Below are 23913 nucleotides of genomic sequence, written 5' to 3' on the forward strand. Positions count from 1 at the left end.
TTCATACAGACACCTATGCTGATACTGCCTGGGGTTTTGTGTAATTTTTTTCTAGGTAGTACTAAAAGGTATTTTTTTTCTAGGTAAATACTAAAAGTACTTAATCTGGACAGTGTTTGAGTCTAACATGAGGTTTTCACTAGGCTACAGCTATAAAAGGATGCTCTTAATAAGCTGATTCTTTAAGCCAGTGCCTTAATAGAACTCTAAAGTTATTTGTGTTGGAAGTTTAAAACTGCTAAGCAGAAAAACCCTAAGAACATAAGAACAAGCCTGCTGGATCAGACCAGAGTCCATCTAGTCCAGCTCTCTGCTACTTGCAGTGGCCCAGTTCTGGACATGAGAAGAATAACTTTCCTTCATTTTCCTACTGAGTAATGTGAGACGCAGGACCAATGCATCATTTGGACACACAATTCCATCTCATCTATACAAATTCACTAATCATGTCTTTTTAATATCTGAAATGAAATTATTTGAACAGGTCCTCTGGGATCGGGTATCCATTCGTACACCCTGCTTAGACTTTGACACTACATAGACTTCTCTTTCAGAAACTACATGCCAGTTATTGTACTCCACTGACGCAAAAACAATCATGGATCCTGTATTTGTGCGTCTGTTGCAGCACCTTTAGACTAGCGTGTTTTTATTCTAGCATAAACTTCAATGGACTAGAGCTCACTTAACAGACGCGTGTAGTTGGTCCTCATAACCTTACATTTATATATGAAATTTTCAAGAAAACAAAACGAGTTCACTTCTCAGGCGCCTGGAGTTGGTCCTCATAAGCTTACATGTATACATAAAGTAAGGAGGAAAAATGTAAACAGAAGGGTCATGAAGTTTTGGGGTAAACGAGCAGATCGTAGGAGTCTATTCCCAGCAGTACAAAAGACTGCCTGCTTAATACAACTTCGGAAAACGCCGAGTGAGCAGCGACCCTAATATTTTCGCTGACATAACCCTTACTTTTCTTCCAGGAGACTGACTGCCAAGTAATTGCGTGCAAGATTGCCACATCTCCTTGCCCAGCCCTGCAGCTACGCTCGCCGACCCGCCCGCGCCCGCCCTCCCTCCTGGCTCCTCCTCGGACCTCTGTTTCCTCCCGCTTCCTTTCCTTTCCAAACACGCCCACCAACGTCTCCGCCCCAATCAGCGTCCTGAACCCGTGCTTGTGGGCTGAAGCCTGACGCGCAGCAGGATCTGTGGCTGTGGCCCCTTCGGTGGGAGCTTCTCTGCAGCCATGGGGAGAGGCCGGATCACGGAGCTGACAGTCAGCGACGTCCGGTTCCCCACCTCTCTGGCCCACCATGGCTCAGATGCTATGGTAAGCGCGGCCGCTAAGCAGTGGCCACTTGGTGATCTGTGCCCTTGGGGACTTCCAGTAGGCCCGCTTTAATGAGACAGTGTTGCAGTAGATCTTTCTGCACTGAGATCAAAGCTCGCTTTGGCCAAGTGGCCTCAAGTTATCTGATCTTATCAGGCTCCCCCCTCCCCCAGATCAGCTGGTCAATGGCGATGCATCTCCCTCGCGCTTAATTAGGGTTAGGGAGATGATCCTATCCTCCCGCCACTCACTGAGACTAAACTAGGCGTTTTGGGGTGCATAGATGATTCTGTGTGAGAGTGGACCTCTGTGTGTAACTGCTGCAATTTTGGGGGGTGTTTGTGCTCTCTCCCGTTTAGCATCCTGACCCAGATTATTCAGCAGCCTATGTTGTGATAGAAACAGATGCGGCTGATGGACTGAAAGGTTACGGTTTAACATTTACACTGGGTAAAGGCACTGAAGTGGGTAAGTTCTGCTGGCACTAATTGAAACTAAATGTAAATCATCAGGTGGACATGAGTCTAATAATGCTTGCTAATCTTTCCGGGTTAAGTTTCAGTGGTACAGTAGGTTAACAGTCAGCCTCGCGGGAAGGGCTGTGGCTCAGTGAATGATCACAAACTGTGTGTGTGGTGATTCAGACCCCTGCTTCCCCATCTAAAGGATGCCTGTCTGTGAAGACAATACCAGAAATCTGAAATTCGTATTTAAAAGCTTCCTGTGCTCATAGGTCCCTTGCTGTACTGCTGACACTTTCTGTTGTGTTACCTGGAGATTCTAAGGATTCTGAGAATCCTGACAGCTCATGGAGGCTGCCTGAAAGTGTTTTACCCAGACAGCATCATGCAAGGAGCGTAATATTTAAAAACCTTTGCTCTTGTACATCAGCCCATGCAAATGTTCGCAGTCACCAAGACATGCACCACTAATGCAAAGAGCTATGCACAGGAAAGACATTTGAACATGTTGCCCATTTGCAGAATGCCACCACTAACCAAGTGTTTTGCGGCCATCTCTACTTGGTGACTCTAACTTTTAAATCACCCTTGCTTCTTTGGGCTTAATTTTGGACTTCAGTAATTTAATACTTACCCCCTTTTGAAAGCATTCATTAATGTGGTAAGGGGGTTTGTGTGTATCAGTGAAGCTGGGAGCCATACCTTAAGGAGTCTAGTCTCTGTCAAGAGGCTGAACTCCTCCTAGCACTCAAGACTAAATGGTCACAGCTGAGTCACTAGGGCAAGACATATCCATTCCCTTCAGGGATCAACAATCACATCAGCAGAAGAGAACAGGTTTTCTAATGGTCATGGGTGTGGAGGAATCCTTGAAGTGTAGCTACTGGGCAACAGCAGTAGTGGAAGGTGACACTGGTATAGGATCTTTAGTAGACAATAGCCGTGTCACTTCAGCTAATCCTGGTTAGTACTGTGCAGAAGAAGGCAATGGTAAACCACTTCTAACCAACCCATGAGCTAAAATGATCAAACTGAGGCTAGTGCATTTTGATCACATTATGAGAAGACTAGACTCACTGGAAAAGACAATAATGCTAGGAAAAGTTGAAGGCAGCATTGGGGTAGAGGTCCAACAAGAAATGAATTTACTCTGTAAAGGAAGCCACTACCTTCAGTTTGCAAGATCTGAGGAACACTGTTAACAATAGTGTATAGTGCCCAGTGTCATACAAGAGCGCAGTTGAGAAAATGTAGAGCCCACTTCTCTCAGGCACGTTTTTCTCACAAACTTTTTTAGCTCTTTGTGCATATTATGGTTGGAGCAGGAAAACATCAGAGACTTCTAGGAGGTACCCACAAACATCACTATAAAACTGTCAGCCCAATGCGGGGGGGCGGGGAGACAGGGGTGTAGTTGCCTTCCACCCAGCCTTTAGAGGCGGGAATGCTGCAGCCTGGGCCTTGGAGTTATGCCACCCAAATATGTGACGTAACTCCATTCAGCCCTATGGAGGTCTTTCAGGAGGCTGGAAGGGGTTTCTTTTTTGCTGCACTCCTGTACTGCCCGAAATCTCTCTGGAGGCAGCGTGGTAGCGTAACCATCCCTGGAGACTTATGAATTAGGCTGCGTGTGTTTTGTGGAATATGAATATGCTATAAATGCTTTTATAGAGAATTTGCACTCCCATTTTAGTTCAAGAAATATTTGACTGTGGATTTGCACGGGTGAGCTATGTTCATCCAGCAATCTGCTTTACATTTAAAGGAATAATTGGGAATCATGAATTTTCTGCAAGTGTACTCCCTAACAGAATAATGATTTGTTTTATTTACTAGCAATATGAGTATAAAACCGATGGCATGAAAGTACGCAAATATAAACAACGTTCACTTTGAAGGTGTTTTCACAAACCAATTAAAAAAACTAAGCCTTTTCTCTTCGTGTCATTTTGGGTGTTTTTCCCCTGTTCAAAATAAACATCTCCCATCTGTTGTGTTTTCTGCTCAATACTGCAAACTTTTGGGAATCTGATGCATTTTTTGATCACAGCATAATGGTGACAAAATCATAGGGTGGGATCCAGCCAGTTTTTCCATTGTTAAAAAGCGAGAAGGGGATTTCCTCTGGCTACCAGAAGGCTGAACTAGGGATCATGGGACCTGCATGTACAAAAAACATGTGGGACAATAGATATAGTAGGAAGAAATTAAGTAAAATGAAATGATCCAACCATCTGCTTCATGTCAGTGTCACATCTCGGCTTAGCATATTGCTTAGTGATAGCCCTAATTGAATCATGTGCCTTGTATCTCGCTTTCATATTCTTTTCCACTTCTCTCCCCTGGCATGAAGGGAGTTTGGCTTTTATGGTCCACGTAATGTTCAACTTTACTGAATTCCTTTCTTGTCCCACTTCTACTAGAAATGTATCAAGTAGACTAAATCACTTTAGAGTTTTGCTGTTTTCTTGCCAAAAATGAACAAGTCCTTTCTGGAACTTAATAACAGAAAGTCCATCCCTTCTGCTTGTGAATGTAAATAATTTTTCCCTAGCTTTTGAACCCACTTGATTAATTGAACGCTTAATGAGACCTGCCAAGTGATTCCCCCCGAGCTGTGAAACACCCTGTCTTCATGAGATTCACTTTACCCCTTTTTATAAAAGATCTAAAGAGCTGAAAGGGCTTTTTATTTGGGATAACTCTTTTGAGCTCTGTTTAGCCTATTAGCTTTCTAACTGCTGCTATGGAATTATATTATTGACAAATCTTATCTAGACCACTAAAACCTTGATAGGCCAAGTATGTGACTCAGTATAAGGCAACTTCATGTATAACTAAATATTTAATTTCAGAAAGATGTCCCTCAAAGGAAGATTTTCTTGTTTCAGCAAACTTATGTTGAATTTTTAAATTGAGTTCCACTTGCATTTGTGAAAGGCAGTTTTATAAATGTTGTAAAGAATTAAACAGAAAATGCTTAATCAGTAAACTCATAACTGCAAAAGTACCATATTCAGAGAAGTTTGCAAAATAAGCCAAATTCTACAGAAAGAAAGTTAAATGGACTAAATTTAAATGCCTGTATTTCATTATTTATGTACCTTATTTATACTCTGCCTTTCTCACGGCGACTCATGCTGTAAAATAATGTAATCAAATAACATGAGGTATCCAATAAGCAATGCAGGGTAATGCATATTATATCTTTATATCATTGTGAGTTATGTGTCACATTGAAATCTGTAGTCTAAAGCAATTGGCTGCCCTTGCTCTAATTTTTCTACAAGATATTTGATCATCTACTTTATTACATTTTTAATCCACCTTTCCCAACCTGGGGCTGGCAGTCCTAAACAGATCTGGTGCCAATGAGTCTTCCTTCAAAGTCCCCCACTCCCAATATATATATGTGTGTGTGTGTCCGTGCATTTTTTAATACACACACAGTTGTCTCTGCCATCCTACCCCATTCTCTCTTTCTACCTCACTGCCTCAGCTCTCTGTCTTTCTGCCACCCTACCCCAGCTGTCTTTTTTTACATCTTTCTGACTACCTACCCTAGCTCTCTTTCTCTGTAGATGAGGGTCACATGTCACTATTAGATATATAGATGTAAGTTGAAAAGAGAGAAGTAAATTTGATGTAACGTTGACAAGAGAGGTAGATTTTGTTAATTTATTTGAAAGCATCCACACCATTTGACAAATGTGTGGAAAGCAACGACAATCTTACTAAAGACTGGTCTGTTTTGCAGTTGTCTGTGCGGTCAAAGCACTTTCCGTCCATGTAGTTAATAAAGACTTGGATGAAATCATCAGTAATTTCCGAGGGTTCTACAGGCAACTTACCAGTGATGGCCAACTCCGATGGGTAAGATATTTATTGTGCAGCATTTAGAAAAAAAGTAAGGATGAATGTGAAATATTTAACTTTATGATTAATTTTCTTAGGTTAATTGTTGTACCATTGGAAAGTATTCCTTATTAGAGCAGGAAACTCAGCAAGCCACAGGGCACACTGTGGCAACCAAACATCTTAATGTTGTTTGACCTCTTGTATTCCTGCAGAAAGAAAATATTCCTTCCTCTCGGCCTCCTGTTTATTGACTCATTCTTATTTATTAAATACTCACTGAAGATTTATCCCATACAGACCCAAAGTATTCAAGAATATTCCTAGGTAGATTTCTAAATAGACACAAGATTTTTGAAATGTATTTACTTGGAATATTTATGTCCCATCTTATCTTCTACAAACCCAAGGCAGCTAGCAATGTCCCTAGCATAAACATCTCCCATAAAACTCATAGAGACAGCTAATATATAGGGAGGGGGGGGGGGAAGAGATGCCAGCGGATTTTCAAAAGAATCTTCTGACACAAAAAGTCTCAACAGGCCTTCTTACCAGAGCAGTGCCAGGATCTTTGAGATCTCCAGAGGGAGTTCATTCCATTGCAGTATAAACAAAAGGAGACATATGAACGGCTCATGTCCAACTGTGACACTCCGGAAAGGCATATTTTAATTGAAGGAGCGTAGTTGGTACACAGGGTCATACAGGGAGAGGCAGTTCTTCAGATTTGTGGGCCCAAATCATGAAGAGTTTAATAATCGGAAACAGCACTTTGAATTAAGCCTGGAAAGCCAATGAAGCCACTTTAAAATGACATAATTTTTATATAGCTCTATCTGAGTAATAGTTAAGCAGTTTGCATGTTAAATTGCTGGCATTACAGATCTGCAGGGTCCGTTTGCCTGGTGTGAAATCCAGCCAAGAATCACACAAAGGCATTGAAAAACCAGGTTTGTTTTATTATCTCTGCAGACAGCAAAACCGCAGTATAGGGAATCAATTTCCAGAGGTTGTGCAAATAATACAAGTTCATATTGTGTGTATATACCTTTCCTCGGGGGCTGCCTGCCTTCCTTTCTTGATCCATGAAATTCTCATGACCTAGACCCCAAAGCTCCAGCTTTCCCCTGGAGGACCTGCAGATTTCCCCTTCATTTCATAAGCGATTCACCCAGGGGTGTGATTTTGACCATGCTATATTATGCAGTTCCCTAGTAGCCAACCCCTGTGCTTACAAGATACAGAACATTGTCTCTTATCTCTAGGGAGCATTGTTAGTGGGAAGTTAGCCATAAGCCATCTTTATCTACTATGGATTAGTACATAAACATTCTGTTATGTCAAAATCTTGCAATGCAGAACAACTTGTTTTTAAAATAAGCGACGAACAAAATGTTTCATTCTTTACAATCTTCGTTTAAGGCAGGGAGGCATTCAGCTCACTTGTCACTCTCTCAGATCTAATTGAAGTGTTCCATTTGTCTTCAAGGGCAGTTCCACATAGTATACATTACAATAATCTATGCTTGTGAGAACTTAGCAGGCTTCAGTGTCGTGACTCACACAAATGAACCTCTGTCGGAGGCGGAGCTACCAGGGGGACAGGGCTGTGTGCATTGCAACAAGCGCGTGCCTTGCCCCTCCGGAAAATCACCTCCCCCCCTGCGACAACCCCCTGCACCCCCCCACACACTAACTTTAGTTCAGCCTGAAAGTGGAGGCTAGAAAAGAGGCCTGTTCACTTGAGACTGAAAATGGCCTGGTGGGAACTACACTTCCCAGGAGACCTTGCAAGCCCCAAGGTCTCCTGGGAAGTATAGTTCCCACCAGGCCATTTTCAGCCTCAAGTGAACAGGCTGCTTTTTCCAGCCAGCACTTTCAGGCTGATCTAAAGTAAGTGGGTGGGGGAGTATGTACCGGGTGCAGTATGGCCCAGCTACGCCTCTGACCTCTCTTTTATAACGTATCCACATGTTTGTTTCATCAACAGATTGGTCCAGAGAAAGGGGCTGTGCATTTGGCCACAGCTGCCATTCTGAATGCTGTGTGGGACTTGTGGGCTAAACAGGAAGGAAAGGTAAATGGTTTTAACAAATGGCTAAGAATGTCACCTTTTCCAGGGTTCTTTTATACCTCAACTTTTAGGCTTAGGTCCATCAATGCTCAAATGGAAATATAAAGTCTTGGTATAGTTCTGTGTGTGCAAGATCTTGTGCGACACTTAGTGATTTCCTACCTTAAAGGGTCCAAAAATTGGGTCCAGAAATTGGCTGCATAAGATCTTGCACAAGAAGAAACACTGATGAGAATACAGTAAGTTTGACAAGAGAAAGCAGCTACCAGCCTTTTCCTTGTAATTGCAATTGTGCAAGAGTTCTTCTTGAAGCAGAAATGGTGTGCTGATTCCAATTCAATCTTTGCACAATTGATTTGAGCGAGAAATAACATAAGATTTGTAATGTGAAACTTCTTATACGCTTCATTGTTTCTCCTAAAGGTATCATCACAATATTCATAAAATAATTGTCAAACCTTCACATAACAATTTCTTGCAAAAGTTATTAAGTATTTATTTGTTTTGCAGCTGTAAAATATTTATTTGTTTTGCCACTGTAAAAAATGGTCTTTACATGTGTATATCTTTCATGGTTGCCTTTCAAGATAACAGATGGCAACTCTGTAACTTGTTTACCTTGATGGAGCACTAGGAGCCATAAGAATATGATTTTAGCTAAGATCTGCATTGGTTATGCTATTTGTCAAATTCAACATTTCTTCCTTGGTTCAGAATAATAAATAATGAGGTAAATGTTCTTTTATGCATGATACTCAAATACAAATATTGGAAAGATCCCATTTGAAGTCTTATTTCAATCTTTTTTATTGCTACACATTCAAGTAAGCATCACTTGCTGTTAGTGTACCTGGAATGTTAGAAACAAAGCAATGGCAGCCATGGGTACTTTCTCTGATTCAGTTCCCAGGAGCTGCACAAGTATTTCTTCTTCTTCCAAGGTGCCCAGCCTGGCAGAGCAAGGCACTCAGCAGCCTGGGCCCTTTTATTGACCCCATTTGTAGCTGAAGAAATGACATGGCTCCTCCAGTTGTTAAATCCAATTCTATATCAAAGGCAGTCTTCAGGATATTTCAGACTCATTCCTGACTACCAAAAGTCAATCACGCCTAGCATGAGGTTGAAAGAAAAAGGAGAAAATAAGTACCTAATTGTAATCTGTTTGCTGACCATAATAACTGCTGTATGTGTTCAACAACATGGGAAGGTTTCCTTTACTATAACAACTGCATAAATGGCTTGTTTCTTTTTTAAAGCCTCTCTGGAAGTTGCTGGTTGACATGGTAAGAGCCCCCCCCCCCTTTTATTATTGATTTATATTTCAGGTGCATTAAATTAAAAGTAACAATAATCGTACGTATGGAACCATGATTCAGCATTACATAGTTTTTGCAGTGCTTCTAAAGTTAAAATGCTTTGTCGACTGCAGTTTATGTATTGTTCTTGCGGTCTTCACTGCTTCTACCTTGAACTACAGCCCATGGATCTCTGCTGAATTAGATGTAAGCTGACCTTCCCACTAATATTAAAAATTAATTTCTTTAAAGTGCAGTAATAAAGAGATGCCACGATCTTCAAGATTAAAAAGGTCTTAGGATTGATTGCAACTGCTTCTGTTCTTAAATTAGTTAGTATGTAACTTGTGATCTTTAAACATTTAAAGCTTTTGCAGTGCACTCCTATACAGAACTACTCAGGCCTAAGACCATTAATTTCAATAGAATGGTGTAACTCTGCAGAGGATGGTACTGATAATGAAATGTGAAGAAAGAGTAAGTCATTAAATTCAAAAGAAGAGTAATTAAATCCAAAGGAAGCATTTTTGGTACTTAAAAATGATAAATGCAGATGAGGGTATGTCTTATACAACATACACATTTTTGGCATTGATTGTTCTTCTTGATTTATGTAAAGTCTATCTTGTAAAGCAAGCTATCTGCAGTGTAAAATTTGGTTATTCTTCTTATAGTTGTAACCTGTCTCCATACACTCCATATACTGCATTCATTTCTCAACGTACATTGTTTATAGTGGAGCCTGAGATCCACAGAAACCAGGTAGCAGTCAGCTAATCCTTTGCTGACACAGAGGCCCTTTCCGCATGGGCCAAATACAGTGCCCTAGGGATGGCAAAAACGCCGTCCCCAGGGAGCTGTTCGCATGGGGGGTGCAGCTGCTTCGCAGCCACGCCGCCCTCGCGCCTCCCCAGCGGCGCGAAGCCACCATTTTTCCACCTCGCTCCCCGAGCGAGGTTGTTGGAAAACGGCGGCTTCCAGCCGCTGCCATGCGAATGGCAGCAGCTGGAAGGCGTCATCCCTCCCCCCTTTGCCCGATCGACCTACCTTCTCTGTGACCGTTTGGCGCGTCGCGGAGGCCTGGGGACCCGCCCCCCTGCCCTGCGACTCTAGAGTGGTCACGCAGGGCAGGGGGGAGGTGTCCCCTGGCCTCGGAGACGCGCCAGACGGTTGCAGAGAAGGTAGGTCAATCAGACAACGGCGCTCCACGGCGCCGTCTTCCCGTTCGTTAATATTCGTTCATGTACGCCGACCCAACCCCCAGCGTGGCCGTGCGGAAATGGCCTTATGCATATGATTAACTCCCCCACTGATTAAAATACTATTTTCCTAGTTCCACCACCAGGACAATGCCACAGAGAATCTGTGCAGTTCAATGTTTCTGAGATGGTATCACAAATAATAAATAACATTTTCAAACTGGTCATCACATCTTGATTTCTACAATTATAATATGACATCATTTGCTGAGTCAGCTGCAGTCCAGCTTCCTGCTTTAGCCATGCCCAGTGGTACAGATACATATGACTAGTGACCCTTGATTGGTGAGTATGCTCAATTCCCATCACATATGAAGCTGCCTTTTGCTGAATCAGACCATTAGTCCACCAAGGTCAGTACTATCTACTACTCAGACTTGCGGCAGTTCTCCAGGGTTTCATACAGAGAGATCTTTCACATCGCTAACTGCCTGATCCTCACTAGAGGAGCTGGGGATTGAACCTAGAGCCTTCTGCATGTAAAGCAGATGCTCGACCACTGAGCTATGCTCTCTCTTTTACAAAAGACATAACCATCACACTCAGTGAGATCTGGATGAAGAACTGCCTTGTGATTGCATTTCTATTCTGCCCGTATATGCAGTTTCCAATTCACCAGGGAACTGAAATGTGGAAATCTGCCTTTGCAGACCCATCTCATTTTGTATTGACTGATGTGGAAGACTTCTACTGGGCCTTTCTGTAATAATGTAGAAATGAACTTGCAGCATATTAAAAATGGAGACAGAAACAAAACTGTAATGGAAAACTAAAAATCCCACGCTAAAATATACAAAACTACAATACAGAACTAAGGCCGTTTCCGCACGGCCAAAAGCAGCGACGCGATGACGTCGCAAATTGCGACGCATCCCAAAAAAAGCGTTCACACAGACAGGCGGAGCTGCGGGCGTCCGCAGCCCCGCAGAAATGTGACAGTTCGCACGGAAGCGCTGCGGAAGCGGCGTCTCGCGACGTTGCGCCTGCGCACTTGCGAAGCCGTGCAGGCCCGACGCCATTTTTGACGACAGCTCCGTGGCGGCTGTTCGCACGAGTGCGGCGTCGATGCGTCACATGGGGAAAAAGAGTGGTTTTCAGCGTTTTCTGAATACACCGTCTTCGCGCCGGTTTAGCGTTTTCGCGACGGCGCGACTGCGCACCTCCGCCGCTGCGCGTGCGAACGCTCTCGCTCTGACGCTTCTTTTTCCGTTGCGACGACGTCATATTTTGCCCGTGCGGAAACGGCCTAAAAAACCTAAACCTCCAGGATATAACAGTCATTAAAAAACGTAGTAAAAATGGTGTTAAAACTAGAAAATTTAATTGGTGTGAGACAGTTGTTTGAAACTCACGAGTGGACTTGGCAAAGGGGTATTTTGTTAGTCAAGCCACACAACGCCTTACATCTCTTCCTTTTCCAGGATCCGAAACAATTGTTGTCTTGCATAGATTTCAGATATATTACTGATGCACTGACAGAAGAAGAAGCTTATAGTAAGTGACGTCACAGGAATAAAACTTATATTGGGCTATTTCAATTTAACTTGTCAGCCTTTCGAAATAGTTTGGAAGTGTAACAATCAACTTTTTTTGTACTTGCTTTTCTTTAATGTTTTTTCTCTTGTAATAGATTAGTAATTTTTGTTCAATGACCCTATAAAGTGGACTGTTACTGTCCCTATATTGCAGATGACAGCAGAGGGTAGTGGTAAAGGGGGTAAAGGTTTAAGAGTGAATGACTTGCTGTTGCCTAGTGAATTCATCCCACAGATCCCACATTTCATCCCAAAGCAAATACTCTATACTTACCATTCTTCTGTCCAAGTCCAAAATATCAAAATAAGTTTATTGGCACGCACTGGGAGACCATAGGACCTTGAAAGCTTATATCTGGAGTAGCCCATTCATTTTGACTGTGTGTTACAATTTTGCTTTCTAAACATTACAATGGAGTAAAATTACATTTTGTTTAAGGTTGACATTTCTCTTTCCACATGACTAGCAATACTTCAGAATGGCCTGGTGGGGAAAAAAGAAAGAGGTAAGCAAAAAAAGCATTTTTGTTATGAGTATAGCATTCTTAGCTGCATCCTAGAATGCTCTTCAAAATCTAGGAATGGAATCTGGTGGCTGATTTTCCACTTAGGATTCTTGGTACATAGCAATTACCTTCTTTGAGTGAAGGTTTTGTAAATCATATAAATCTCCTGACTACTTTATTGATTGGTTTGATTTTTATCCTTCCCATTTTCTAAGGAGCATAGGTGCTGCAAAACGTCTCTTACTCCATTTTATCCTCTTAATTGTCTTGCAAAGTGGGTGGAAGTGAGTGGCTCTTAGTCACAAAGTGACAGAGTAGGGATCTGTAGACTGCAGTCTAACACTAGCCACTACACAATCCTGGCAAAGCAATGGTAAATCACCCTGTGGAACACCAAGGTTGTTATTGGTTGTAAAGGTCTTTCCTAACTGTTGTTTTAGTGCAATTGCTTTCGGGAATCCAAAAATTATTATATGGAAATTGCTCTGGTGAAACTTTGTATCTTTGTAGAAGAGCAAATGCTTGAACATGGCTACCCAGCTTATACCACATCGTGTGCCTGGCTTGGCTATCCAGATCAGCAACTAAAACAGGTTAGGCTCTTCCGCAGTCTTCTCATTTAGACTCTCATTTGATTTCAGCATTGAAACCCTTAGGAAACATAACCAGTTCAGATATTACCAAATTTGATTGTAAATTGATGTTGTCAGATACTGCCTGATTAGGTATGCATACCAGTTAATATTTTTGAGGCTAATTTAAACATAACCATGGCAGTAGTGTATGAGGCAGAGCCTGGGACCAAGCTTCAGAATTATCTACCTTCCAATGGTACATGGAACTTCGGTCTAAACCAGGGTGGCAATGCCTGCTCAGGTAGCTACCGCATGCTCAAACATACACTACCACCCCCTTTCTCTTTTTTTGCTGCGGACAGGTCTCATGAAGGAGTGAAACAGCAGTACACATGCATAAATTCTGCTTCATGTTCTGTTTGAGGGAAGACTGCAAGCCCAAGGCTTGCTCTCACGACCTCCTATGCACATAGCCTATGGTTTGAGTGGACTGTTACCTTTTTAGAAGCAACAATAACAAAGCTAAGAAACCTAAGAGATTTGGATCCTAACAACCACAAGCAGTGTTCTGCTTGTGAAACAGACCTTACGTATCTCTTTATGGTTAAAAATGTATAACACTATGGGGTGGATCCCATATAGTGGACACAATGGGTTGATAGAAAAGTTTTCTGCCACCTTCACTTTCCCAAGTCAGGCTCATGGCCCACCCAAAAACTTCTGCTAAGAACTGGAGAACCTCAGGAACAGCATGGAATTCATCGGGGTGGGGTGGGGGGCTACAGTAAGGAGAGGGAGTCTGCTGAAATCCATCCTCCACCCCCATTCTTTACAGAAATTGCCTTAGTTGTACAAGGAAACGATAGGGTGTGGTGCAATTCCTGCTCCCTTGGTGTTTGACTCTGCCCTGGGCCAGATACCACTCTGCCTCTGAGGACTACTAACTTTCACAAGAGCCTTTTATGAAATGGAAGTGCTGCACTGGGGAGGAAAGAGTGACAAAAGGTTTTTTCACAATTGTCTTATCTTATAGAAGGGTTGGACATCACCCATTGTTCACCTGTAAAACATGGTGCCCTTTAACAGATTAACAAATACATCTGAAAGTTTTGATCACTGTTTGCACTTACTATATGTATAACTGCTGTACCTTTCTTGGCAGCTGTGTACTGAAGCTCTGAAGGATGGCTGGACCAGGTATAAAGCAGTTGCTATACTGAATACTTCGATTCCTCAGTGCACAGGAAATGTGTGACGGGAAGGCTAGGTTTTTAAGGAAAAATGAATTAAAAGTGCGCTGATCACTATGGCTACTGACCTGCCTCTACAATAGGTGGTACAATAGGAGCAGCAGTGGTGTAGTGGTTAAGAGCAGGTGTACTCTAATCTGGAGGAACCAGGTTTGATTCCCCGCTCTGCCACTTGAGCTGTGGAGGCTTAACTGGGGAATGCAGATTAGCCTGTGCACTCCACACACACGCCAGCTGGGTAACCTTGGGCTAGTCACAGTTCTGAGGTCTCTCAGCCTCACCTATCTCACAGGGTGCTTGTTGTGAGGGGGGGAAGGGAAAGGAGTTTGTAAGCCCCTTTGAGTCTCCTTGCAGGAGAAAAATGGGGGATATAAATCCAACTCTTCTTCTACAACTGCTGCTGTACGTGCACACATTCTACCAGGAAGAGAGTGTTTGAATTGTTCCGCACTTTGACAGTGCCTTTTGCTATTGAGGTGGAGAAGGATTAATTGAGTGCCTGAATTCAATCATTCAGAAATATTGGGTTTTATTACCCTCAGCATGGGATATGCAGGGACATGTTCCTATTCCTCAGGTCCTGAATGCAGCCAAGAACCTGCTTTATGCATAGATTATGGACTGTCCGAGGCATAATGCTGCAGTCCAGTACATAGTGATCCATGTCTGTGTCACACTGACGTCATGATTTCATGATTGGCATGATTTCACTTGAAATATTTTCCACCAGCATGCTTATCAAGTTTGTTATTTATGCTTAAGTAATACAAAAATACAGAACTACCAATAATACCTTAAAAAGAGCCACAAGTCTGTTGATAACCGAATATTTTGCACCCTTTTTGGGACTTAAAAGAGACACAGATTACAAGTATCCTCTGTATCAAGATTCCACAACCAAGTACTATGATTGTCAGAACCTAATAATTACTGCTTTTCTTATCTGACAAAATGATGCTGCAAACAAAACCCCCGACCACAAATCCCAGAGAGACTAACAGCCAGGTCTCTTATTGCTGCATCATTCAAGGACTTACTCAAGACTGATGTCGCAGCACACTGTGTTACTGTTGCTGGGTTTTGTGAGGGGGGGAGGGGGAAGCAGCAGGGGATTTCTCATGAGAGTATTTCCATAGGAAGGCTCCTAGACTACAGCAGGTTTGCCCTGTAGAGGAAGACAACTTTACTCATGAGCCTGATGAGCCCTATAGCCCAGAATGGGCCCCATCTTGAAAAAAGCTATGTGCCCAATCTGAACTGAGACCCAAATTAGTTTGCTTTGGGTGGACGTGGTCCAAATTCTAGGAAAGCAGCATTTTACAGATGGGATTGTGCGAAGTTTAATGATTTTTAAATGACCATATATAATGTTCAGTCTCATGAAACAGATTACACGAGAACAAACTCTACCTCTGATACAGCTTTGCATAATTTATATCTTCTATTGCAAATATATATCTAGGTTCAAAGTGAAAGTAGGAGCAGATCTCCAAGATGACATTCGGAGGTGCAAACTTGTCAGAGAAATGATTGGACCTGAAAATATACTGGTAGATATGTATGCATTAATTAATGTAAGGTGTCGTTTTAACAGAAATATATAGTGTGTGTTATTATCTATCACGTGACATCAAAATCACCTGCGTGTGACTGACAATGCTGTTTTTTGAAATGGACGTAGACCAGCCATCTCTCGTCACATTTTATCTTCTGCCATCAAGTCACAGCTGGCATGGTGACTCCACAGGGTTTTCTGGGCAAGAGACGATCAGAGGTTGATTGCCATTGCCTGCCTCTGCGTCATGACCCTGGTATTCCTTTGATATCGTCCATCCAAATACTTGCCAGCGTCGCAGCTAAGCCTTTGTGACTGGCCCTGAGACACCCAGCAAGCTTCCATGGCACGAATGTGGATTTGAGCCTGGGTTTTCCAGGTTCTAGTCTGACACCTTAACCTATACACCTTGCTGGCTCTTGTCATGTTATAGACTGTCTAATCTGAAGTCATGATTTCAAGTTGAATGTCTACTATAATGAGCCAAAATACCCTCAGTACAAAATATTTATGTTTCAAATTATGACTAGGGCAATTACATTCAAATTATTTAGAACTGGAATATAATTTGGAAAGCAAGTGTTTTCTACATGTTAGGCTCTCAGTCTTGACTGTGTCAAAACTTGATTTTCCTTGGCTTTTGAGGAATTACTAAGAATATACATGTTTCTCGCATCAATCCCTTCTATGTTTTGCAATAAAAGTTATAGCAGATTTAGCTTACTAGGAAGTACAGTTCATTGAACTGAGCAAGAGTTCATCTCCAAGTGGAACTGTTTCTGATTGAAAAATATAGCTCAAATCCATAGGTAGTCTGAGAATTTATCTAATCATCTAAGCCCTTCAGGTTTCCCTGAATTCCACAAATGTCTTGTCTTAAAAAGAGCCTTCAGATTTTGCTCTGGAATTTTGCTGTAGGTGAAGTGTTGGTGGCATATTTTTAGTTTTCCAGTTAGATGCATGATTAGGTTTAAACACAGAAAAACCTATCACTTCCAGTGTTTATATTACTTCGGAGATGACTCTGAGATTCTTGCCTAAGAACTGGTAACCAGGACATTTTTTAACCTTGCTGCAGTGTTGCTTCTTGCAACAAGGGCTCCTAGAGGTCCCTTACTGTTAAAACGTTATGGTCTCAGCCTTTTCTTCTGCTGCCCCACTGCTGTGGTACAGCCTTCCCAAACAGGTGAGAGAGGCACCTACCCTCAGGGCCTTATTGTGAGACTATAAAACAGACAACTTAGGTTTGCTGGATATAAATACACAATTGCTCATTTGTTTATTATTGCCTCTCCTGGAAATTCAGAGCAATTTATATTCAGCTCTCAGGCAGCTTCCAATTTAGGCAAGAACCAAGCTGAAATGTGAATAACTTTTGAAAGGTGTGCTTGTTTAAGAATGTGAATGTCCAGTCCTGGACAGGTAGCTGGCCTCATCCAGTCTGCCAAGCCCCGCTGACCATTCCATGAACCTCCTTTTTCATCCCAAATGTCCCTGAACTTTTCTTGACTCCTCCTGATGGCAAATTCACCCAGGATTGCTGTATTTCCTTATGATGCATTAGAAATGCAGTATTAAAAATCATCAGGAACCTGCACAGAAGTACCATTTCCTTATGTATGATAGTCACTTTTTAACACATCCCAGGTATGCATGAATAGTCTCTTGGGGAAACACAGCATCCTAATATCAGAAGTCAAACATATGCGCTGTTGCACTGACTGACAGAGCAACACAGAGCCTCTAAACTCTTTTTGTTGGTTGTGGAAGTGTGGTTTTCAGTTAAAATATTGTAAAAGAACATGACAGCAAATGTGTGATACAATATGAAAGCAGCTTTTATAACAAGCTAACAGGAGTCCTTTATATGTCACAACAAATTAAATTTTTGGTTTACAAAAATGTTTGATTCTTACAGTTGATGGCATTTTTTCTTATTTTAATTGGTTTTAGCAAACATTGGTTAGCAGATGCTGCATGATTAGATTTTTTAGCAACTCTGCAGGAGTATGCTAGACTGCTTCGAGAGCTTGGCTCATATTCATATTCTTGATACTTTCCATTCTTCTCAGATCAACATTATGGTTGTTATAGCAATGTACTCAATAGAAACACAGAATGAGTTCAATCTAACTATTCTCAGATGCTGGATGCTAACCAACGTTGGGAAGTGGAAGAAGCCATAGAGTGGGTTGCTAAACTGGCTGAATTCCGACCACTATGGATCGAGGAACCAACTTCCCCTGATGATGTTCTTGGGCATGCAACCATTTCTAAGGTGAGAGGACTTGTTTTTGCCTCAGTGTAATGGCAGAGTTGCTAGACACCAGAGAACTAAGATGATTTATAGATGGGGGGTATTCCTCAGAGAGCTTAGGCTGAATGAGTTGTCAGAAGTCATTAAAAGAGGCTTGCCATAGGATGTCTCATGTGTGACTTGTATTTGATTAATTTTAAATGAGTAACATATTTTTGAAAGCTTTAATAAAAGCTGAAAGAGGAATACTGGTGGGTGTAAGCCAGCCAGCAAAGATCCCGAAATGTATGTGACTCATCCAGTTCTTTACATGCTTGGATCAAAGTTCAAATTATATTATAAATATTACACTAGCCAAGGATTTGTCATCAAAACTTATTAGCACTCTAGCAGTCCCGCGTGTACATTGTGGCCAAAGTCCAGTTTGGAGTTCGGAATGCTTAAGCTTCAGTGATTTCAGTGGGACATTTATATGAATAAATAACTGAAGTGAGTTGTGATTTCAATGTATTCTTGATGGCAGTGCGCACTCGCTTATGTAACTGTTCACACCTAATTTATTAAGCCCTCACAAAAAAAATCCCACAAAACGCTGCTAACACTTAATTCATTTTCTTTCAGTTTTCAGTTAATTGTGTAATAGTCACAGAAATATGTTTTGGTTGCCTACAGTGAATTACAACAAATGTGTGCCCTTCATGAACTTTTTTTTAATTTTAGGCTTTGGCCCCACTAGGAATTGGTGTTGCAACAGGAGAACAAGTACGTGCATTTACCCTTACTTATGTTTTGGAAGCATCACAGTGACTTTTCTGAAATCATGGAATTAATAATCATTCATGCCTGCCGATCACATCTCTTCCACACATATTTATTTGGACAATATAGTAAAGTGGTGTTGAGATCAGCCCATTGGAGAACATTGCTTCTTCCTGATTCCACAAAATCAAAACAGTAGTTGTATCTGTTGTCATGGCTGCTAGAAAAAGGACAGCTACCATCATGTTAGTGCCTTCTACCCATACATATGGATGGGATCAAGCTAGCCTGTCCCCCGAGTATATATGATGGCATAAGGGAGACACTGACCAGGCTCTTTAATGGTGTATATATTGCATAAAAGATAGGAAGGATTTGTGTAATGACCATATTGTCTCTGTAAGCAATCACTCCTGCCCCTCCACCCATCCATGCTAGACATAATACCTGTAGGATCATGCCTCATGCCTTCATATTCTTTGCTGTAAGTACACAAAGTGAAAAAAACCTCACCTTCACATCATGTATCTTTAACCACACTTCCTTATGTTTTGTTGATGCTGTGATAGTTCTTGATGATCTTTGATGAGAACTGACAAATGCTGAAGAGCTGGGGGGCTTGTTTTCTTTGTCTGCAGTGCCACAACAGAGTGATATTTAAGCAGCTTCTCCAAGCTCAGGCCTTGAGCTTTGTCCAGGTGGATAGCTGCAGGCTGGGAAGCGTCAATGAAAACTTGTCTGTGTTGTTGATGGCCAAGAAGTTTCAAAGTAAGGTTCTTAAATATACTGCAGTATCCCCCAAAGCCTCTCTTCTGGAGCAATCATTATTTCATGGCTTTGTGTATGTTGCCTCATCTTATATAGAATCACAGAGTTTGAAGGGGGGCATGGTCCAACCCTCTGCTCAATGAAGGATCAGCTCAAAGCATTCCTGACAAGTATTCATCCAGCTTCTGCTAGAAGGCAGCCAGTGATGGGGGAGCTAACCACCTCCCTAAGCAACTGATTCTACTGCTAAATTGTTCTTTAAAAATGTATTGTGTGGTGTAGTAAAGAGCAGCAGACTCTAATCTAGTGAACCAGGTTTGTTTCCCCAGCCCTCCACATGAAGCCTTCTGGGTGATCTTGGGCTAGTTACAGGTCTCTCAGAATTCTCTCAGCCCCACTTACCTCACAAGATGTCTGTTACAGGGAGGGAAGATGATTGGAAGCCACTCTGAGACTCGATGAGCCGGATATAAAAATCAACTCTTCTTTTCACATCCAGCTGGTACTTTCCCACCCATCATTTAACCCATTATTCAAGTCCTATCCTCTGCTCCCAACAGGAACAGCTCCCTGCCCCATGAGTTGTTATTGCTGATGTATGTTGTAGTTGGGGCTTTTTCAGCAATCTCATTTTCAAGAGGCAGAGGAATGGGAGGCATAAGCACCAATGAGTAGCTTTTACATCCTAATTTTGTTGTCATTAGGGAAGATGAACTTGGTATTATATTTTTCTTTCCAGTTCCTGTTTGTCCTCATGCTGGAGGAGTTGGGCTTTGCGAATTGGTGCAACACTTGATAATATTTGACTACATTTCAGTGTCTGGTAGCCTTGAGAATAGGTTAGTAATGTCTCCCTTTTTTCCTATACTGTAATGCAGTGTATCCAACGTTTTGATATTTATAATCCAAATCTAGGTTTCTGTTGTTTGATGAATACCGAACTTGTTTGTAATTAAAAGCATTCAGGATAAGATTTTGTTGTTCCTTACAAGAGCCAGTCTTGTGTAATGGTTAAGAGCAAGTGGACTCTAATCTGGAGAACCAGGTTTGATTCCCCACTCTTCCACATGAGTGGTAGAGTCTTATCTGATGATCCAGATGCTTCCCCACTCCCTACATTCCAGCTGGATGACCTTGAACAAGTCAAAGTTCTACAGAATTCCTCTCAGCTCCACCTGCCTCATAAGGTGTCTGTTGTGTGGAGAGGCAGGGAAAAGAGTTTGCAAGCCCCTTTGAGTCTCCTTACAGGAGAGAAAGGTGAGATATAAATCCAAACTCTTCTTCTATAAGTGAAACAGAGTTCATGATTAGTATCTGACAGAAACCAGGAAGACTCCAGTTCAAATCCCCTCAGCCCTGAAGTTCAGTGCGTTACCTTAGGCTAGTCACTCTCTCACTCTAGCCCACCATGCAGGTTTGCTGTGATCATAAAATACAATATGCAGCACTGAGATCACGGACGAAGAAGTTCTCATCCACTGTAAATTCTAGATGCTTGTAGCAGGCAGTCAGTGATAAAGGGGAAGTTATGCAAAACGGAACATATTTGTTTTTTACCTATAGAATGTGTGAATACGTAGACCATCTACATGAACATTTCAAGAATCCTGTCGTAATCATGAATGCATCCTATATACCACCCCAGGTATTGCTGGCATGGCCAGGTTTTATGCTTCCTGTGGGCTTGTTACATAAGTTTTCTCCAAGGACATCTAATTGGGCCAAGGGAGGTGCAAAGAGGAGGGCTGGATATTCCTAACCTAGTGTGTGCTCAATTCTTTATCTTGGGTTTATTTTACAATATAGCCACACATACACCCTTCTGAAGGGCGATTAGAGTTTATATAGATTTTTTTAAAGTACTGTTTTCTAGTGTTTTCCAAAACCGCAGTGTGTGGCCATCTCATATTTATGGACTAAACTATTGAAGTGGAGGTTCTCTTTCAAAATTACAGTCGTGTTACATTCTGCTTTGTTGATAGCATCAATCAATACATCCAGGCTAAGTAATATGAACCAAAATGATGCAGTATATATTTAGCAAAAACTGCTGCAACTAGTTCAGAAGTTAATTGAAATCCATTTCTATTCTCCTTCACCTTATGGTGGCTTGTCTGCCTAAAACCAAAGGTCAGAACAGTGTAGGAAGATATGGTCATATGTTGCTTCAAGGTACTCAAGGCTGTAACTGTATGCATTAGGACCAGACTGCATGGTTAGATGTGGGGAAGTCACTGGGTTCTGTCTTTTGAAGTATTTATCTAAGGCCCTTTCCGCACACGCGTGGAAATGCACCTCCACTGGCATGAAGTATGCCGGTGGAGGGTCAGGAACTGTTTGCATGCTAGTGTGCGTGCAGCCATGACTTCCCCTGCAGCCAGAGAGGTGGCTCCGCGCAAAGCCGCCTCTCGGTGGTCCCCCTCCACTCACCTTCTTGTGCAGCGTCCCTCTGGAGGACTGCAGGGACCCGCCCACGCTGCAGTGTGGGCGGGTCTCAGCAGCCCTTCAGAGGGACGCTGCACAAGAAGGTGAGTGGAACCAACGGGGAAAGCAGCAGCTTACCGGCGGTGCAGTTTGCACCACGCTACCAGGAAGACGCTGTTTATCAATAACCTCTCTCACTGAGCGAGGTTTTCAGGGGCGGCTTCATGCCGCCTGGGGAAAGCCAGGACGGCGCTGCTGCAATGCATCCTGTGCGAACAATCCCAGGGACGGCGTTTTTGCCGCCCCTGGGACGCTGTATTTGGTCTGTGCAGAAAGGGCCTTAGGCTTAAGAGTACAGCTAGCCTGATCACATCAGATATCAGTAGCTCAGCAAGGTCAGTCCTGGCTAGTACTTGGATGGGAATGCTCCAAGGAATACCAGAGTCATGACAAGGAGGCAGGCAATGACAAACTATCTTTGTTAGTCTCTTGCCTTGAAAACCCTACTAGGTTGTTATAAGTCAGCTGCAACTTGATGGAACTTTACATAAACAATCTAAAGAGATTTTTTAAATTTTCATTTGAGGGATCTGCACATTGATGCCGTTGCTCTTGGCTTCGATAACACTGTGGGAAAAGTTATGTGATTTCCAATCATTTTTAATTTGTTCATTTAGATTTTGACTTTCATCACCTTTCTTTGTAGGGGCAGGGGATCACTTAGGAAAACAAAATTATACAGAATACAAAGGTTCATAAATGTTTAGAGAAATTAACTTTAGTGGAAGTGTTTTCTATTTAGCTATTTCAACTTTTTGGAAATCTTTGCTTTTTCAACATTTAAAATGCTTGCAGGAGAAGGCTCCACGAACTACTGCAGAACAGAATAATCTTCTTGAAGGGCAGGGATTTCTTCTCCTAGCTATAGTAATGCATTTAAATACAAAGTTTTTCTTCATTCATAAAAGGCAGCTGGATATTCCACTGAAATGAAAGAAGACTCGGTAAGGAAATACCAGTTTCCACAAGGAGAAGTCTGGCAGGAACTGCTTTCTGATCATAACATACAGCTGAAATAAACTGTGGAACTTTTGAGGCTGGAGATTGAATGCCCCAGAGCTATTTCTGCAACGGCAAATGGTTGTTTTTGCTGAACTGCACAAAGATTTCAGATTCAAATGACTGCTTTTATACAAGCTGGAGAAAACTTTCTAAAAGCAAAATAGATTGCAGTCCTAATTATAGAATTTTTTATCAGTTTTGGAAAAGGACCCTTTTAATACTTAAGCTTAAAAGGTTCATGAGTCATCCATCTTTCCTGGAGTTATTCCAAAAACTACAGGATTATATAATGAAGGATCTTATTTTTGATTGTGCCTGGTTCCTGTGTTGGAAAGCTTCAAATAAACTAGGTATATAACCATGTGCTGTATATTTAGTTATTATAGTGTGAGTTTTTCTAAGGGGGTTCATACTGGCAAAAAAGGTCAAGATTCTTAAGTATAATCAGAGGTACCTAACTACTGTTATAGCTTGAAAAGCCCAGCTGCAGCAAAAGAATCATGGGTTGTAGGTTTAAATCCCTTCCAAGTGCCTGTTTGTGGGACTGAAACAACCTCAGTTACCCCAGGGCAGGGGTAGGGAACCTTTAACACTCAAAGAGCCATTTGGACCCGTTTTCCAAGGGAAAAGAAAACACTTGGAGTCGCAAATAATTTTTGACATTTAAAATAAAGATAACACTCTCTCTCTCTCTCTCTCTCTATATATATATATATATATACACACACATATATATGTGTGTGTTTTTTTAACCTTTTACTCCGCTCATTCTGAGAAGCACATGGATGCGCCCGCCCTGCTGCCTGCAAGGCGGGCAAGGATGAAGCTGGCGGCTCGGCCTTGCCGGTCGCCGGGAAAGCTCCCACCCCGCTCCAACGGGGCGGGCGAGAGGGGAAGCCCGCGGCGCGGCCCAGCTGACCGTGGGCAGTTGGTGCGCCCGCCCTACTG

General features: G+C 42.1%; 1 protein-coding gene across 2 annotated transcripts; it reads left to right on the forward strand.

Annotated features, from left to right (window-relative positions):
- The first annotated feature begins 1132 nt into the window (after positions 1–1132).
- ENOSF1 (enolase superfamily member 1) lies at positions 1133–23326 on the forward strand. Of its 2 annotated transcripts, XM_048508226.1 has the most exons (16): positions 1133–1330; positions 1690–1798; positions 5549–5664; positions 7637–7723; positions 8977–9003; positions 11696–11768; positions 12277–12315; positions 12826–12908; positions 14053–14087; positions 15603–15690; positions 17839–17973; positions 18673–18714; positions 19350–19479; positions 20219–20318; positions 21043–21124; positions 22872–23326. In XM_048508226.1, the coding sequence occupies exons 1-16, from the start codon at positions 1247–1249 to the stop codon at positions 22980–22982; spliced, it is 1341 nt and encodes a 446-aa protein (XP_048364183.1). In that variant the 5' UTR covers positions 1133–1246; the 3' UTR covers positions 22983–23326. The 2 variants fall into 2 exon arrangements, with proteins under 2 accessions (XP_048364183.1, XP_048364184.1); XM_048508227.1 differs by lacking the exon at positions 8977–9003.
- The last annotated feature ends 587 nt before the right edge of the window (positions 23327–23913 follow it).

Source organism: Sphaerodactylus townsendi, linkage group LG09, assembly GCF_021028975.2.
Source record: "Sphaerodactylus townsendi isolate TG3544 linkage group LG09, MPM_Stown_v2.3, whole genome shotgun sequence".
Taxonomy (NCBI): domain Eukaryota; kingdom Metazoa; phylum Chordata; class Lepidosauria; order Squamata; family Sphaerodactylidae; genus Sphaerodactylus; species Sphaerodactylus townsendi.

Excerpts from the sequence above, each read along its gene's own strand:
- ENOSF1 (XM_048508226.1), top strand. The coding sequence starts at position 1,247 with ATGGGGAGAGGCCGGATCACGGAGCTGACAGTCAGCGACGTCCGGTTC. Across the intron at positions 1,331-1,689 it reads ACCATGGCTCAGATGCTATG|CATCCTGACCCAGATTATTC; the intron begins GTAAGCGCGGCC and ends TCTCCCGTTTAG. Across the intron at positions 12,316-12,825 it reads GGTGGGGAAAAAAGAAAGAG|AAGAGCAAATGCTTGAACAT; the intron begins GTAAGCAAAAAA and ends GTATCTTTGTAG.